Source organism: Lepidochelys kempii, chromosome 9, assembly GCF_965140265.1.
Source record: "Lepidochelys kempii isolate rLepKem1 chromosome 9, rLepKem1.hap2, whole genome shotgun sequence".
Lineage (NCBI taxonomy): Eukaryota > Metazoa > Chordata > Testudines > Cheloniidae > Lepidochelys > Lepidochelys kempii.
In genome coordinates, this window is record NC_133264.1 from 11,708,618 (window position 1) to 11,727,175 (window position 18,558).

Below are 18,558 nucleotides of genomic sequence, written 5' to 3' on the forward strand. Positions count from 1 at the left end.
ACAAACTTTGAGACACTCTGCAGTCTGTCTTCATTTGGTTGCCTCAGCCTAGAAACGAACCGTACGTGTCCTAACTGGAATAGTTCGTAACAACTGGCAAACCATCCTAGTGTAGATATAGCTTATACCAACAAAAAAGCCCTTTTGACAGTATACTGGTGTGTGACAGTATACTGCATATACTGGTGTGGCCCGCAAAATAAACCACATTGGCAAAAGTACTTATATTTTGGTATAACTGAATCTACAATAGGACTTTTGTCAGGAAAAAAAAAAAGACACCCACCCCTCTCACACACAAAAAGTCACAACCTTAACCAACATTACTATACCAGCAAAAGTTTTAGTGTAATCCTGGCCCTAGACTTCAAGACAGAGACCACCTTTTACTCTGTGTTTGTTGTGTGCCTATCACAATGGCACCCTAATCCTGACAGACGTCTAGGCACTACCCTAATAAAAATAAATTGACAATAATAATAAATTCAGCTACTTTTCAAAAATTATTTTCATTCCAAGGTAAAGTCTCTCAGTCAAATATGACCACTCAGATCTCTTTAAGGTAAGGTTTCAGAGTAACAGCCGTGTTAGTCTGTATTCGCAAAAAGAAAAGGAGTACTTGTGGCACCTTAGAGACTAACAAATTTATTTGAGCATAAGCTTTCATGAGCTACAGCTCACTTCATTGGATGCATTCAGATAACCTTCTCAACTGGAGGATGGCTTCCACAATAAAATGTGGAAGATCTAACTTGTCTTTTCTTTTTTAAATTGTAAAATGCATTTCTCTAACAGTAATCTCAGTTTATTTTAATACAAAATTCCTCTTTGTTAGATGACGGAATTTAGCTCTAATCCTATTTTGGATGAAAGACGTAACACAGACATTTAGGGCCTGGCTACACTAGAAACTTCAAAGCGCTGTCAGAGGAGCGCTCCCATAGCAGCGCTTTGAAGTGTGAGTATGGTTGCGCGCGAGCGCTGGGAGAGCTCGCTCCCAGCGCTCCTGGTAATCCACCTCCACGAGGGGATTAGCTTCAAGCGCTCTGAGCCTGTTTACACTAGCGCTTTAAAGCGCTCTGATTTGCTGCGCTTGGGGTGATTTTTCACCCCCTTGAGCCACCAAATTAGAGCACTATAAAATGTAGAGTGTAGCCAAGCCCTTAGTAAACTTGGCTAACAGGTCTGTTTGTTAACTCAGTATACTAAAGGGATTCAAAACGCATTCTCAGCTATGTCCTACTTTACGCTAGCCTTCCACTCATCACTCATAAGGAATTGGGGCTTAACTATTAAGCAACAGAAGGAATCCTGTGTAGACACTCATGATAATCAGTTTCTTTTAGCTATCATACCTTAAAGAGTGGTTTAACACTCAATAGACAGTAGTCTGAAAATTTATTAGAACACGCCTATTTGCCAACATAATTCATTCAAAATACAGCACTAAAGTCGAATTTTCACCAGCTTGTCGCTCCCCATGCCGTAACCCCTTCAGCCCTTTGCAATGGCAACTTTCTGTCAGGCACCATACCTATAGGTTTCTTCAAGTTGTAATTCTGTGAAATTTCAATACTTTGAAAAAGCTATTTTTTTCTACCTAGTCAGTTAAGTATTCCAAATGCAGATAAGACTGAATTTCAGAAAGTCTTACACATATACTTCACTTTACCCATGAGTAAATCCCATGTGCTTCATAAGAACTACTCATATAAACAAAGCTAAGCATCTGCAGGGATCAGGACCTTAAGCTTGCTCTTCACCATTTATAGTGACTTACTGTTCTACATTTCACTCACAGCATACAGTGAAAATAAGTCTTATGAACTTCATCTTCATATCCGCTCAAATCCAGTTTCTAGTAGTCATGCACTGACATGAAGTTGCAAAATTTGGCTTACTAACATTGAATGGGAATGCTTCAATCCAAATAAAATTTTCAGTGAAAGTTTTTTTTTTTAAAGTCATTACAAGTTTTCTATTAATATTAAGTTTTTCAAACCCACCCCCAATCCCTACTAACATAACCAACATTTGTACTTAAATACCTGAAAGTATCCCTTAAAATGTTTAATATTTTCCTCAGTATGTTAAGCTGAGGAATTGAACTATTTCAAATCAATACGTACAGAGTCTGTTGTTGCAGTTACCTGCCTACTGCAGTATGTATTAAAAAAGTAAAACTCAGATGATCACTAACTGCTCATTATTATTATTTCCCAACACTTGAAAATGTTATTTTTAGAACAGAAGAAGAGTACTAAAAGAGCATTTTCTTCCAATATTTTGGGAATGTTACCTAAATGGGGAAGACGTTCTGCAACCAAGATTTGTAACCAGCATTCTTCCAAATTAAGTGAGAGTTAACTATGAATTTCACATGATCCCAAATATTCATACTTGTTTGTAAATCACATAGCATATAGTGTTGTAACAAATAATCATGACTAACTTCACACTAGTTAGTCTTTCCACAATCTTGAAACTTTATTTTCAAGATATCCCCCCATTTTCTGCTGATTTCTCTCAGTTGCTTATGTATGGAAACACAGGCAATCAAACTTTTCTTTGTTTTTCGGGGTCATCAACATTCAACACAAACTAGAATCCTTAAAAGTGTGAGGAAATTAAACAAACAAGAACACCACGAAGTTAAAGCAGAACTGTGGGAAGAGGATGGTGGCAATCTCAAAGATACTCTTCAGTTAAACAATGGCGCTACACAGAAGAATCACACTATGAAAAGTTTCACGGAAATAATTAATCATTCCATTGAATTTTGCCAGTGGAAAGCATGTGACATTATGTACATAATTAAGCTGCAGTTATAGAGTAGGATGGAATCAAAGGAAGATGCAACAGTGAATAGACAAGTGTGTAATTATATTACATTAATGCCTATGTTAAATGCCTTTTTTGTTTTAGTCTTCACCAAGAAGGTTAGAACTGATCAGACTACTCACATAGTGACTATCAGTGGAAATGGAATAGGATCTGAGGCTATAATAGTGAAACAACAAGTTAAGAATTACTTAGGCTATGTATACACTAGCACTTTTGTTGGTATAACTTATGTCACTCAGGGGTGTTAAACCCCCACCCCCACCCCTCTAAGCAACATACGTGACACTACCAGAAGTGTCGGTATAGATAGCTCTGTGCCGGCAGCAGACTCATTCCCGACAATATTGCTACGCCGCTCGATGGGGGTGGTTTAATTATGTCAACAGGAGCTATGCCTCTGTAAGGTGTCTAGTGTAGACATGGCCTTAGACAAGTTAGAGATCTTCAAATTGGCAGGACCTGACGAAATACATTGTAGAACACTTAAGGAACTGGCTAAGATCTCTGAGCCATTAGCAATTATCTTTGAGAACTCATGGAGGACAGGAGAGAACCTGGAGGACAGGACAGGGTAGGGCAAACATAGTACCTATCTATAAAAAGGGGACTAAGGACTGCCCAGAGAATTATAGACAGTCAACTTAACTTTGGAACCCAGAAAGATAATGGAGCAACTAATTAAATAATTAATTTGTAAGCACCTAGAAGATGTTAAGTAACAGTCAACAAGGATTTGTCAAGAACAAATATCAAACCAACTGAATATCCTGCCTTAACAGGGTAACAAGCCTTGTGGTTGGGGGAAAGCAGTAGATGTGATGTATCTCAACCTTAGTAAGTCCTTTGTTTATGGAATGGTCACGTGAAACAGTATCAAACAATATAGCCCAGAACAGTGTTTCTCAAATGTGGCCACCATGGCCTTTTCTTGTAGCCGCAGCCACAGCCACTGGGCTGTGATTGCGGGGGAGGGGAGCCAGGACGCAAAGCAGCGGCCCCTCTCGCTGGGCTGCCAGCAGTGGCTGGGCCCTGCCTCCCTCCAGACACACACACACTTGAGGTGCAGGCAACTAGTGAATTCCCCACTTTCCCAGGGGTAGGGGAGGCAGGCAGGCAGGCTTCGGCCACAGGGCTTTGGGCTGGCAGGCTCTGGTTCCAGGATCCGGACCCAGACTTGCTACCCCTGCCATCGTACCTGGGCCCCACTGCCTCCCTGCCCACCTCCCCATCCAGGGCTTAATTTGTCCCAGGGCTTGCTGAGGCCGAGTAAGTCTGCTGTGAGAAGTGATATTAACAAACATACAAATATCACTTTTCACAGCAGAAGACTTACTAGCTGGCAAGTCTTGCAGGGGTGGGGTGGGGAAGCGCAACTGAAAAAAGAAAAAGAAACAAAAAAATACAAGAACATGCAAAGTGCCTTTTTGTGTTTCTAGTCTGTTTAGCTCCTGTAAAGAATAAAGACAACTATAAATTACTGAGTCTGAAAAAAACCCTACATAAATAAATTACAAGGATTTGGACATATATATATATATATATATATATATATGCGCATATTTATTTGTTTTTCCTAAAGTTTATTAAGTATTTTAGGAAAAATGGTCAGAGCGGCCACCAGCAAGAGTTGGTGGCCGCACTATGAGGCCACCAAAAAATTTGTTGAGAGACCCCCCTGGCCTAGAGGAACTACTCTAAGGTGGGTGCACAACTGGCTGGAAAACTATACTCAGAGTAGTTATCAATGGTTCACAGTCAAGCTGAAAAGGCATATCAAGTGAGATCTCAAAAGGATCTGTCCTGAGTCCGGTTCTATTCAACATCGTCATAAAATTATTTGGATAACAGCATAGGAGTACATTTATAAAATCTGCAGACAATATCAAGCTTAGAGAGGTTACAAGTGCTGTGGAGGACAGGATCAGAATTCGTAACAAAGTGGAGAAATGGGATGTAATTAAATAAGGACAAATGCAAAGTGCTACACTTAGGAAGGAACAATCAATTGCACAAATACAAAATGAAAAATGAATGCCTAGGAAGTAGTACTGAAGAAAACGATCTAGGGTTATACTGGATCACAAACTAAATGAGTCAATAATATTACACTATGACCAAAAAAGCAAACATCATTTTGGAATGTGTCAGCAGGATTGTTATGAGCAAGACATGAGAAGTAATTCTTTCATTCTACTTAGCACTTAGAAGGCCTCAACTGGAACACTGTATCCAGTTCTGGGCTCCACACTTCAGGAAAGACATGAACAAACAGGAGGAAGTCCAGAGAACAGCAGTAAAAATTATTAAAGTCTAGAAAACATGATCTACAAGGAAGGATAGAAAAAACAAAACCAGTTTAACCTGGAGAAGAGAAGGAGGAGCAGGGGACATGACAACAGTCTTCCAGTATGTAAAAGATGGTTATAAAAAGAGAGAGTGATAAATTGTTCTCCTTAACCAATAAGGACAGGACAAGAAGTAATGGGCTTAACTTGCAATAAAGAGATTTAGGTTAGACATCAGGAGAAAAAATTCCTAACTGTAAAGGTAGTTAAGCAGTGGAACAAAATTACCTAGGGAGGTTGTGGAATCTGTGTCACTTGAGGTTTTTAAGAGTAAGTTCGACAAACAGCTGTCAGGGATGATCTAGATATTACTTTGTCCTGCCTCAGTGCAGGGGACTCACTAGACGACCTATCAAGGTTCCTTCCAGTCTTACATTTCTGTGATTATATTGGGAACAAATCATTACAAGGGGTTATGCAAAATCCAAGCGCATATAACTTGAAGAGATAAACACTAAATCTTGAAATAGAAAATCCAATTTATTTTGGTAATTAAGTTCATTACCTGCCAAAAAATGCAACTTTCATGTGTCTCCGTGAAAGCACCTCACCGATGTCTGCCAATTTGTTTTTATATGCCTGTATTTTCACCAGTTCTTCTTTAGTTGCTACATATTCAAGTTCTGGGTTCCTGTATGTTGCTATACATAAGAAAAGATTATTACAAAAGGAATCATGAGAACAATTTATGTTCTAAGGCATTAGCTATGGATCAACACTATGTTATTTAATATATGCCATCAAAGAGCTATCTACAATCTCTGATATTAGTCATTGTCATTTAACACTAACATTTAACATGCTCAAATAAATTGGTTAGTCTCTAAGGTGCCACAAGTACTCCTTTTTATTTAACATTGAGTCACACTAGTGAAACACAAAGTTGCTAATTGCATGTCATACACCTGCAGCATCTCTCTTTTCTAAAACATAAGAATTTAGAAACTGGAATAAGTCACAGCAACACACTGGACTAAATTTGCTAAGTCATTGGTATCACTTGTCTCCTGCTTTTTTGACCATTCCTTGTGATCCCCTCTCCTTCGGGGGGTGGGCAGGGCAGAGAAAGAGGAGGAATCAACCCCATCCCATAAACACTATTTATTTTGGAGCAGGTCTTCACTGCAGAGTTAACTTGGGTGTTTGGCACCGAGGATAGCCTAGCCCAGTTATCAGTAGCCACCCTTGAGTTACTGGGTCCATACTGGTGCTACACGCACTCCTATGTGTTGCTAGGACTTTCGGGGGGCATATCCCATAGTTCTTTGTGCTGCAGCAGGTTGATCTGTGCAAGGATTCTTTCCCAGTGAATTGTGGAAGAACTTGCTTCTCTTTCTGGGCATAAGGGGGGAAACCAGTCTTCCAGTGCTGTATTATCAGCACTTTAAGTGGTTTAGCATGCATACTCACTGCCAACTGACTGGATACCAGCCCGAGTGAAAGCCTTACTCCGGCTTTTGCCTACAGCCCTAGAAGAACCAGCTATCCCAGACGGCAAACATCACCAAACTCTGCTCAGAAGTTCGTATGTGGGAACAGGCAGAAGGTTAGGGGAAATACTTGAGTAAAAACCCAGATTAACTCTACAGTGATGACATACCCTCAGTGTTGGCTAGCACAAGTAGTTTAATTAAAGTCAATGGAAGCCACAGGTGCTTAACAGTTCTGAAAATCAGCTTTTATTTAGGTGCCTGTCTCTAGGCATCCAAGTTTGAAAGTGTAGGTTTAAGTGACATTTCCAAGATTATACAACAAATGAAGCTGAGCAGAGAATAAACTCTAGGTTTCCCAACTTGATGCACCACACCATCTTCCCTTGCAATACTTGTATATATCCTAAGACTCTGACACTGAAGAATGTATAACTACAATTAATGTATGTGTTACCATAGTACCCAAAGACCCAATAAGGATCAGGGACCCATTGTGCTATTTCTATACACGTACAAAGACACAAGGTCCCTGCCCCGAAGATGAAAACTAACCTTCAACAAAACTTGCTCCTTCAGTGACATACTCCAGCAGTTGGTTAAAGATAGCAGTAATTGTCTTTTTAGCCAGCACAAAGTGCTTCAGGGGAGAGGCAGTAGTTTCTGCCATTATGCAACTGTAAGAGAAATTATGTACAAATGACTGAAACACTCTCTAGAAATTACAAGTAGGAAACAACACATCTAGTTCCCTCTCAATTAAAGTAAGTGAAACATAAGTTTTAAAAACAAATACACCAACTTCAAAGTTAGTTGAAATCGGTTTTACTGTTCTTTAGGCTTTCTAATCTAGCAGCAATAGAAATAGCAGATTACGAAGAGAAAGAGAAAATTGTGATTTCTAAAATATCTTCTCTCCTGTCTTAGAAATACATACATTAATCTACTTTATTTGTTTACATAAAAGCTTATTTACATACATACCAGAAAGAAGTTATTAGATTTGGTTTGGTACAGCATAGTCAGTCAGCTCAACAAATAATTATTTCAGGTTGCTGGCTAGAACACACTTTTTTAAACACCTGGTTTGGTTACATCCACAGCGACCAGATTATCGAGAAACAGGTTTAGCTGGAACTGCATTTAAATACGGTACCTTAACTTTGTTCTGAGGCCTTGTAGCTAGAACCCTACAAGTGAAAGATTCACTAGTTCATCACCAATCCTAGCCTCCTAGATGCATATATGCCAGAACATCTTGTACCCCTTTTCCCCCCCGCAACGTGGCTGCACGAGCAAAGAGCTGAAAAAAATCAGGCCACATCTTCAAGACGTTTCCCCAGCTCCTTTCTTTCCTTATGCTCAAAAACATAAATAAATTCATGGGCCAATAACTGATAATACCTCGCTCACCTTGTCTCTTTAATGGGCCACTGTCAGAAAGTTTAAAAACCAACAGTGACGTTTTAGGACCTTAAAAACAAAAAAGAAAGGTTTCGCAGATCTTAAAACTCACGTTTCTCCTGCTTTGTCATCAGCTATGTAGACTTAAACTTCCCTCTGCAGGGTTTGCTGCTCTGTGCAAAGGGCAGGGCAGCCACTTGATGAAAACGACTAGAAACAGCAGGGTAAGTGACTAGCTTCTCCCCTCTGCCCGTGGAGGGGGAATGCACAGCGGGACAAGCCGGGACACGAATAATCCGCTCGCTGCTAGCCCCGAGTTACACCAGGCTACGAGCCCGGGGCAGGGAGCCACGGACGCAGCCGACCCCAGGACCGGGAGAGCGGAAAAAGGCGGGGTTCCCACCGCCCCGGACAGGAAAGTGACCGACTGGCGGGAGCGGGTGTCCTAAGGCGCACGGGGCCCGGCGCCTGGCCAGAGCCGCTCACTGCCGGGCGGGGCACGAGGGGAGGTCGCGGTGCCCCGTGTCCCTACCACCACCTGCTCCCCGCAGCCCACTTACAGCGCCCCGGGCTCGCTCGCTCGCTCCCCCGTTACCCAGCAACCGCTGCGCGCTGCGGCCGCCCCACCGCACCTCCTTGCTCCTCACCCCGTGCGCGGGGGCGGGGGCGGACATCACTTCCGCTTCCTCTGCCCTGAGCGTGCCCCCCGCGGTAGGCCGGGGTCGCCATCTTTAACGAGGGCAGGGGGGGGCCTGAGGACGAGCGGAAGTGACGCCTAAGGGAGTCGCTGTCTTTGTTGAAGGCAAACTCCCTCCGAGAAAGCCTCAGCACCGTCTGTACGGAGGGTCACGGAAGGAGATGGAGGCTCCTTTCTTCATTTAAAATGGAGGCTAGTGACCCACCCTCCACCTAGCTCCCGCCAGGGGAGGAGGTTTTAGCACCGTAACACTCCTTTCACCCTCCCACCCCCTGGGCTGCATCACTCCCTCCTTCTCACAGCAGAGTCTGGCCCATGCCACCCGAGCTGGCCCCTGGGGCGGTAACAGACTTGCCCAGCCCGCAGCCCTACCTCAGCTCCAGTGACCTCGCTCCCTCCCCCAGCCATGGCTCTGCACACCAAGCCCCCCGCTGACCACCACATCCAGGGCGATCGCTGCATGCTGCAATAAGACTCGGTGTTTGATTCTAGACGCGGGGTTCTCAAACTTTTTTTTGGCCCCGCGGACCACTTGCAAATCGCTGAGGGTCTTGGCGCACCACTGAATGATCTTTCCAAATGTTGTTTGTACCGTTAGCTAACTCTTATAAAGGGGTTTGGATAAGAGCCCTCTATAAAAAAAATAACTTTTTTTGCTCTACAAATAAAAGCACGCATCTCATATTTTAATATCAGTAGTCTTACCTTTCTAATACAATGGATGTGCCCTCTCTCCCCTGCTGCGACAGCCCCGGACCTGGGGCTGGGAAGGAGGGCTGTCTTTCCCCAGCAGCCACAGCCCTAGGGCTGGGGAAAGTCGGCTCTTTCTCTGGCCCTGCACATCCCAAATTCCCCGCACCCCCTCTTCTCACCTCACTGCCCCCTCCCCCCAACCCTTATTCCCCCCAAGGCCACCACTTCACCATACATGTGCATCTTCTCCAGGGTCCAGGCCCCTAATTAGTGGAGCCACGCCTGTGCGGCTCCACTAATTAGGCAGGTGGCCCTTCATTCTCATGTTCAGCTGCCCAGGCGCACACCTTAGAGGGAACTATCTGCGGACCACCTGAATGGTGGTCTATGGACCACAGTTCAGAACCTCTGTTGTAGATCATAAGTTGTCTGCATCACTGCAGTAGTGCCAGCCCCAGAAGTTCAACACTCATCAGTCAGACTCCAAAAAAAAAAAGATGTGGTTTTTAAAAAATTGTTGTTTTAGGTCTGTCTTTTGATTTTTTGAACCCTCTCAGCCCACCCTGAGTTTATATGACAGCATTGCCAACCTTTGCAAACGTATTAAGCCAGGCAATTCTGGCGCTCGCTGCCTGCTTGACAGTGCAAAGCTTCCAGCTTCTTCTGAAACATTCCGATTAATTAATCTGCCTCTCTTCCCCACCTCTAAGTCCCTCTGCCAAGCAATTAATTATGCAATCCCCCATGTAAATTCTACCTCATCCCCACCTCATGCAGCACCTTGGGTTCTTTCTCCTTGCCCTCTCCCCCCCAAGGCCTGCAGAAGCATCCTCCTCTCTCTATTCGTAGGCCTTTGGAGTGTGTGCATAACTCCAGGGAGTTCTTCATCCCCTCCCCACTTCCCAGGACAGACACTGCAGAGATGGAGAGGGCAGTAAAGGAGAGAGCAGAGTGACCCATTGCACATGGAGCCAAGGGGGGGGGTTGGGGGGGGAGGTTGTGGAAAGAGAGAACATAGCTGCCCTGTCCTGGAGATATTGGATTTCTTCTGCTCCCTCCCACCTCCATTCCTTTAAGAATGTTGTCAGTTGCGCCCTCTCCCTGCTGCCCTTCGCAAATATCTTCTTGACTGCCCCAGGAGCCTGACAAGTGGGGACTGGGGAAGAACTGAACTCCAGGAGAGGGCTGGACCTTCTGGTGTCATCAGGAGATTGGCTCCAGCCCCAGAAGAAATCATTTTACTTGAAGAAATTATGGGAGCTGGTAACACTATTAATAGAGTTTAAGGCAAAAAGAGATCATTAATTAGATGATCTAATATGATCACCTATATATCACAGGCCATTACATTTCACCCAGTTAACCCTGTACTGAGACCAATAACTTGTCTGAATAAAGCACATCTTCCACAAATGCATCTGAAGATATCAAGATGACAAATCCACCATTTCTCTCTGTAATTTGTTTCAATCATTCATCACCTCCTCACTATTAAAAAAATGTCTAATTTCTAATATAAATGTCTGGCTTCAGCTTCCAGCCATTGGTTCTTGTGCAGCCTCTCTCTGCTAGATTCAAGGTCCTGTTCATACGTGGTATTTTCTCCCCCGGATGATACTTATACACTAATCAAGTCACCTCAATCTTCTTTTTGATCAATTAAACTGATTGAGCTCTTTAAATCTCCCACTGTTATTTTTTCCAGCCATCAAATAATTTTTGTGGCTCTTTTCTATTTTGAGCCTCTCCAATTTTTCAACATCCTTTTTAAAATATGGACACCAAAACTGGATGCAGTAGTCCATTATCGACCATACCAATGCCATATGCTGAGGTAAAATCTCCTTCCTGCTCATTACTCCCCTGATTTTACATCCAGTGATCACATTAGCCCTTTTTGCCACAGCATCACACTAGCTCATGATGAGGTGCTTGTCCACTATGATTCCTAAACCCTTTTCAGTCACTGCCTACCAAAATACAGTCCCCCATTCTGTAGGTATAGTCTGCATTTCTTGTTCCTAGGGGTATACATTTGTATTTAGCTGCATTAAAATGCATTTTGTTTGAATGAGCCCAAATTACTATGCAATCCAAGCAACTGTGTTTGTAACAATGTTGTCTGGGATGGTGGGGTGTTATTTATAATGCAAAATGCAAGACAGTACTCAAAAGCCTACTGGTGCATTGAGACCATTGCCTATCCTATCGACCAATATTGTCTCATCGATTCCTTGTACTCCCCAGTCTGCCTGTCTGTATCCACTTCTTGTCTCTTGAGTAATACTTAAGGATTGTAAACTCTTTGGGGCAAGGACCATCTTTTTGTTCTGTTGGTATAGTGCCTAGCACAATGGGTTACTGGTCCATAACTGGAGCTCCTAGGTGCCATGGTAATACAAATCATTTTTTTTCATCATAATAAGTAAAAAGCAAAATGACTTCATTAATTATTTACTTCATGTGGCACAAGATTGTTTACTTCATGTATTTTCAATAACTAACATTTAGCTTTGTTATCTCCTACAATTCTGAGATGATTGAAACCCGTATTCACTACAGTGACGTTGGTTAGGAATGTACGTGTGTGTGTGTAGGGGAAATCCTGTGACATTTCTATATCAGCAAAAGCTCTAGTGCAGTCACAGTTACACTGGGATAAAAATGCTTTTCCCAGCATACCTTATTTTTTCTCAGGAAAAATAGTATAAGCAATACCAGCAAAAGTACTCTTTTACCGGTATACGCTGCATCTACACTATGAAGATTTGCCAGTATAGCTAGAATGTTATAGTTATATCAGCAATCCTTTTCTAATGTACACTAGGCCTCAGGTTTTATACTCTAGTATTACCATACAACTAATGTAAACAAATCTTCAAAAAATTACATCACTGTGCATCTTTCTTAGCATACTGGTTTCATTTGTTCCGTATCTGTCCTGCTGACAATACGATAATCCCTTTAAAGTTGCTATTTTCCACCTTTCAAACGGACTTGTATCAATGACAAACTGAATATCCTAACTAGAAGTCTTCATCCAGATATCACTGAATTTTGTGCTGTTTAGATTTCATTTCACCTACTCCTACTCTTCCAAACTCCCAGTCCTTGCAATCTTAGAGAGAAAGCTAAAATGGAACTATAATAAAACATGTAAAACAAGCCACCCCTTTGGAATTCTACATACTATCAGCACCAGCCATAACTTAATCAAAGTCAGCCATACATATGAATGACAAATCCCAAAAACAATCTTCTCAAAGACTAAAGAGCACTGACAGGTCTTTACATTCTATACATCAACTCACAGACTGTAATGCAAACAACCAGCACTGAGGGTGTTCATGGAGAACATACACTGTTTACTGCAATATTGCCAATAGGGATGTATTTTATTGAGAGTCTTGTAATAATTAGTGTTTTTCTTAAAGCCCCAATCTTGGAGTTATGAGCTTTCATTTAAAAAATATTTTTAGCCCTCCTGGTTGAGGCGTTGGAATACACGACTTGTGTGTGACCAGAAGGAAGGGGATAAGAACCAGATATGTATTATTTTTAAGTCAATCTCAATTTTGGGGAGCTCAACTGAGGGTTTTTGAATGTTTTGATTTGGCAATACCATTACTCACAGACACAAACACGTCCTAGAGGTGTCACTCTAGTAGACAGGTGACCACATTAAAAAAAAAAATCACAACAGGATTTGGCACTCTTGTTTGCAGCCTCAAAAACACCAAAGACTAATGGGAACTTAATTCTCGTCTCACTCTTAGAGATGGTTTCTCTCGACCAGGGTTGAGGTAAACTGTGGGACCATGGGGGTAGCGAGGACTATCAGTCTCCAGGACCTCTAAGCTAGCTTTCATGAGCACTAAAGTCACTTCACACACTAAATTTATTCTCTTCTTCAAAACTCTGGACTTCCATTTTATAATGCACTTCGCATTTGATATATCAAACAGCTCCTTTTCAATCTGTAACTATCCTGTCATAATAAAACAGCTACAGATATATTATTCCCCTTCAGTTGGAAACTTGAATACTTTCCCCAACAGCTGCAAACATACTACTTAGCCTTTTGACTTCCCTACAGATACTAGTCTATTTATCTTACTATCTTCAATCACCATATTCTTCCTGCAGCCTGTAAATCTACTCACTAACTCTCCTAGTTTCTGCTCCTGTTGACCTATAATAGCACATCACCGGTTCGTGTTAACTTCCTTTCATCTTCTGAAAAATATTGAGATCAGAGTCAAATCTTTTACCTCTATTTTATTCCCTTGCTTATAAAATTTCCACCTAACAGGAGCTTGGATCTGCCTATCTAGTATGCATATGATCCTCATCAGTAGTATCCAAGAGCTTCATGGCCATTAACACTTCTGTGAGGCAGGTAAATTTTATCTCTATTTTACAAATGAGAAATTGATACCTGATATGCCCTGTGTAACTTGCCAAAGGACATCCAGGAGTCAGGAATTATCAAACCCAGGTCTCCCATGTCCCACTACAGTGCTCCATCCACTAGACTATCTTTCCTGGGTGATACAATGTTGCTCTGTACAAATGCACCCATTTCTTCCCCATCCCAGCAATCCTATGCACCTCTTCACATACCACACGCACATACCCCTTCCCCCATTCCCTGAAAGGTCCCACATCACAGTGGCTTCTCCTCAAGAGTTTATCAATGCCATTCTTTGAGTCAGTAAGATGAAATCAAAGAGAGTGACAGGCATTCTCTCCTCCAAGCTCCACCTCCAAGGATGAAACTGATTTCCCAAATCTGAACCGGGCACAAATTCTTATCTCCATTTTACGCTACCAGCAAGGTGAGTGGTATCCAAAATACCTCAATAGCCCATAAAAATATCACTGTTGTATTGAAACTGATTTAAGCAAGCCCATTAAAACATGAAATGGGATTTCTGTCATACACTCTAATAAAACCATGTTAATACAATAAAGTCAGGACAGGTCCAATTTATTCTTAACAGAGACTGCAGAAGCAAGTTAGGCATCTGACTTTAAAGTAAATTTAAAAAGTCACCCCAAAATCCCAGTGCATCCTGATTTAAAACCTGTATCATATTCTTTAACAAAAATAAAGATCTGTGATCACAGACAAAGCCAGTGTTATAAACTACATAGAGACCCTGACTATTTATTAATGTCTATCTTTACTCAAGTTACCAAGCACGTTCCTTCTAGGTATGCCAACTCCCTGCCACTACCAAGATATTTGAAAAGAAGTTGCATTCTCAAGCATATTTTGTAATTTATAGTTGAAACAATAGTATATAAGGGGAAATTTATTATGGAGTACTTGTTTTTTTTACAGGGTATCCAATCATAAATGTGTAATAGAAATCAGTATCATTTTAACAAACTTTGAAGGTGAATTTAAGGAATTCAGTGTCTAAATACATGCAAATATACCTTCTGAATAGCTAGTTGGTGTTGGTTTTTTAGGAATGGTACTTAAAGAAAAACTTCTAGAAATATTTCTAGAATGACATGTATTTGAGACAAGTAAGTTCTGTAGGTTGAAGAGGGCCAATTTTTATCTTTTAACTGTATAAATTCAGCATGTAAATCTTGCACAACTTTGTGCAGAACTAGTAACAAGGATCTCATTCTTACCACTGCAGAGAAATATTTTACACATGAACTGTATTTATACAAACTTACATTGGACAATTTCTTACATTACAAATTTACAATCAATACAGACAGAAACGTAAAGTCAACCATTTAGTTGCTGGCTATTTTACCCTTATAGCTTTCACATCTAAGCTCTCTCTCTCCTCTCATGCTACGTCTAAATATTGTTCAGGTCAGAAATATGGAATCGGAATGAATTTATAAGGAAGATAACATGAGGGTGGCAGTGTGCAATCTGAAACGGTTTGTGAGAAGTTTTCAAAATGACTATTTATAATATACCATAATAAAGATTTAGATACAGAAGAGAGGAATTTTAGAATTTCTGGAATTAGAGCACATTCCCTCAACCCTTTCAACAATGTAAAGCTAACTATAAATCTATGGTTCAGTCTTGCTATAACTGAAATCAATGGCATACCCCATTTTAATAAGAGTTTAATTAGCACCACAGACCTGCCAAACAAATCACTCCTTTGGGTATGTTCTTAGGTGGATCCCTAAGCAGCTTCCTTTCTCACTATCCCTTAGAATGTAATATAATCTCTATAGGCAACATTTGTCAGCTGGGTGCATCATAAGGAATAGAAACATGGGACGGCGGAGTGGCAGATAGATGGGAAAGAGATAGAAAAAAAGGGGGAGATCTGCGGCAGTTATGGGGAAAAATGCGACACTTGTCAGGGGAAGGGATAGCGGTGGGACAGTTCCACAGCTAAAAGCAAAGCTGGGATCAAACAGTTGACTGAGAAAGGACAGCACAGTGTGAATGTGGGGCTAGGGCAAGAACACTGGCTAAGAGAGGTCAAATTTAGGAATTTGTTATGGTGGAGGAAGTAGGAGGGCTTGTCAGTGTAGCAGGAGGAATATAGGGTTGGAGGCTTGTTAAGGGAAGTGCTAGATGGATGCTTGCAGCGAGGCCACTTTTTAGAGCATACATGTCTTCAGTAGCCCAGTGAACTTTACTGAGGATGAGTATACTCACTTAGCTGCTGAGGAGGTTAATGTGTGTTGGGGAATCCCATTGAGAACAAACACCGCTGTTTGCTAAAGTGTAACAGTAAATTAAGTACAGATTTAAAAGAGTGAAAATAGAAATGTGTTTTCTCTTCCATTTTTCTTATCCAGAAAGAGCTGCCTTCCTGTTCTTCATGTCAAACACACATACCACTACATGTTAGCAGATGGAATGACCTTTAAAATGGCTACTATACCATGCAACTCCCTCCACGTGACTGAACAATCATCTTTTAAATATAGTTGTTCCCTGCCCACCCAAGCTCTAACACCAGGAAATTCCCAAAAACAAACATACCAGTCATTAAACATGTTTTGTTGGGGAAAAAAAAAAAAAGTCAACCGGCATTACAATTATCCACTGTAGAATCTCTATTACAACTGTATTTAATATTACCATACAACACAATGGAAAATACATTTTAATTCTAATAAATTGACTACAGAAGAAAAAAACATCAAGCTGTCTCATGTATCTGAAGGTGACTTATAAGATCTTTTTCATTTCCAAACCTCATTAAGCAATTGGTACACTTATGAGGCAAGTCTGCTGAATGCCTGAAATCCAAATGAGTTTTAAGGTCTTCAATCTGTCCTGTTGAATATTCACAATATTGACACAAATAAATCCCTTCAGATAAATGAGAATTTAAATGCTTGCAATATTCCAACATACCTGAAAAGCCTTTCCCACAGTCGTCACAAACATGGGGGAATATTTTGGTGTGTTCAATCGCTACATGTCTGTTGACATTCGTATGTAGCCTACTCCTAAAGCCACACACTTGGCATACAAAGAAGTTTTTGCATTTGTCAAAGCTAATTTTGTTTATGAGGCTGTATTGTCCACATTCCTTGTTGCTATAGCTATCACTTAACTCTATTAATCTACATGCATGCTCATTCACCACATGGCTATGCAAGTCTTCTGGATCATTGGTTTCATGCTCACAAAACTGACACAGATACTGTTCATCACAGCTGTGTTCCTGGAAGTGCAGGTACAACTCACTGCTTGAGGAGAACTGCACATCACACTGCTCACACCAATAAAGATGGTCATTGAAATGAGTATCTGCTATGTGCTGACTGAGGTTCTCAAATATCACTGTTTTGTAGTCACAGTATTTACAGATGTAGGGATCTTCCTCATGTATTTTTACATGTTCAATCAGCAGAACTTTGCTGGAGAAACTCTCTTTACATACTCTGCAGACATTGGTATCTGTACATGTCTTATGTTTCAGGATCATATGCTGCTTTAAATCAGAGAAGTACTTGCTATTAAACTCACACAGCTCACACTTGTATAGGCCACTACTGTTTGCTCTCAGCAAAGGCCACTTCTGCTGAGCAGTGATATTCAAGGCCTGGTTCTTCTCAAAAAGTTTACAGCTTTCAACAGGTATTTCTTCAATGTCTTCAACTTCTAGCTTTTCAGGTGAAACAGTTTGCGTCTCTATATCATGAACTTCTACAGCATTAACTTCTGTAGTCGAAATTTCTATGGTTTGAATATCTATGGGTTTCTCCTCTTCAGTTGGACTGTCACCAAATATAGGAGACTCACACATGTCTTTATAAATTCCATTATTAGCACTTTTCTCTACAAGAGAAAATAAAAGATACGAGCCATAGTTTAAAAATAACAAAAACTAAAAGTTGCAGAAGGGTCGAAATATTGCTTTTCATCGCCTGTAGCAGTTTACAAAAGAAAAACGCTAACATTTTCCTCAAGCCACCAAAATCAAATTTCTTTTCAATAAGGAGACCAGCTAAATGAAACACCCTTACACGTTTAGATCTATAAATTTTCTTCATGATCAACATTTTCTATTACAGTTACATTGAAAGACAACACACACACACTTCCCCCAAATTCAAAGAAAGTTTTTCAATACCCATGAATTTCTGCAAATATACCTTTACAATTACCTTTCTTTTTTGGGTCTGTAAAGTGCAACCCCATGACATTCGACTGTGCCCCACTCCAATGAGATGTCCCGGCATGCACTGGGCTGCCATCATCATCAGTATCTAGGGTCTGTGCAGGAGCATGGAATCTACCTATGAGGATAAGGGAAGTCTGGTTTTCTTCTCTATATCCCAATGTTCTCTAAAAATTTCTTTGTAATATGATGGCACTGTGGACACAATGTAACCCACTAAATTCTACGATCAAAATACCCACCCCTACAACATTATGGCCTTCATCTTCTCTGTGCACTGGTAGCCAGACATGCAATGCTTTATCCTGATTCTGATGTAAGACTGCTGAAATCAAGATAAAGCACGTTGTATTGGGACCTGGTAGTCTCTGTAGGCTGCTTCTTCACATTTAGGAGAAGGGCAGCTACAATCAACTCTATGTCAATCCTGATCAAACTATACTCACATTATTTTTGTTTTATGTCATGCAGAAGATCAGTCCTTAGTGTCCAAAAATAATACAAGTGCA

General features: G+C 41.1%; 1 protein-coding gene across 1 annotated transcript in view; it reads right to left on the reverse strand.

Annotated features, from left to right (window-relative positions):
* The window catches only part of LOC140917150 (mitofusin-1-like), an 80,759-nt gene that overhangs the window by 56,839 nt on the left and 5,362 nt on the right, over positions 1 to 18,558 (reverse strand). The window contains 6 exon segments of the mRNA XM_073359322.1: positions 5,695 to 5,830; positions 7,175 to 7,296; positions 10,182 to 10,222; positions 10,224 to 10,327; positions 16,777 to 17,706; positions 18,036 to 18,167. Of these exon segments, the coding sequence (XP_073215423.1) occupies positions 5,695 to 5,830; positions 7,175 to 7,296; positions 10,182 to 10,222; positions 10,224 to 10,327; positions 16,777 to 17,706; positions 18,036 to 18,167 (1,465 nt within the window).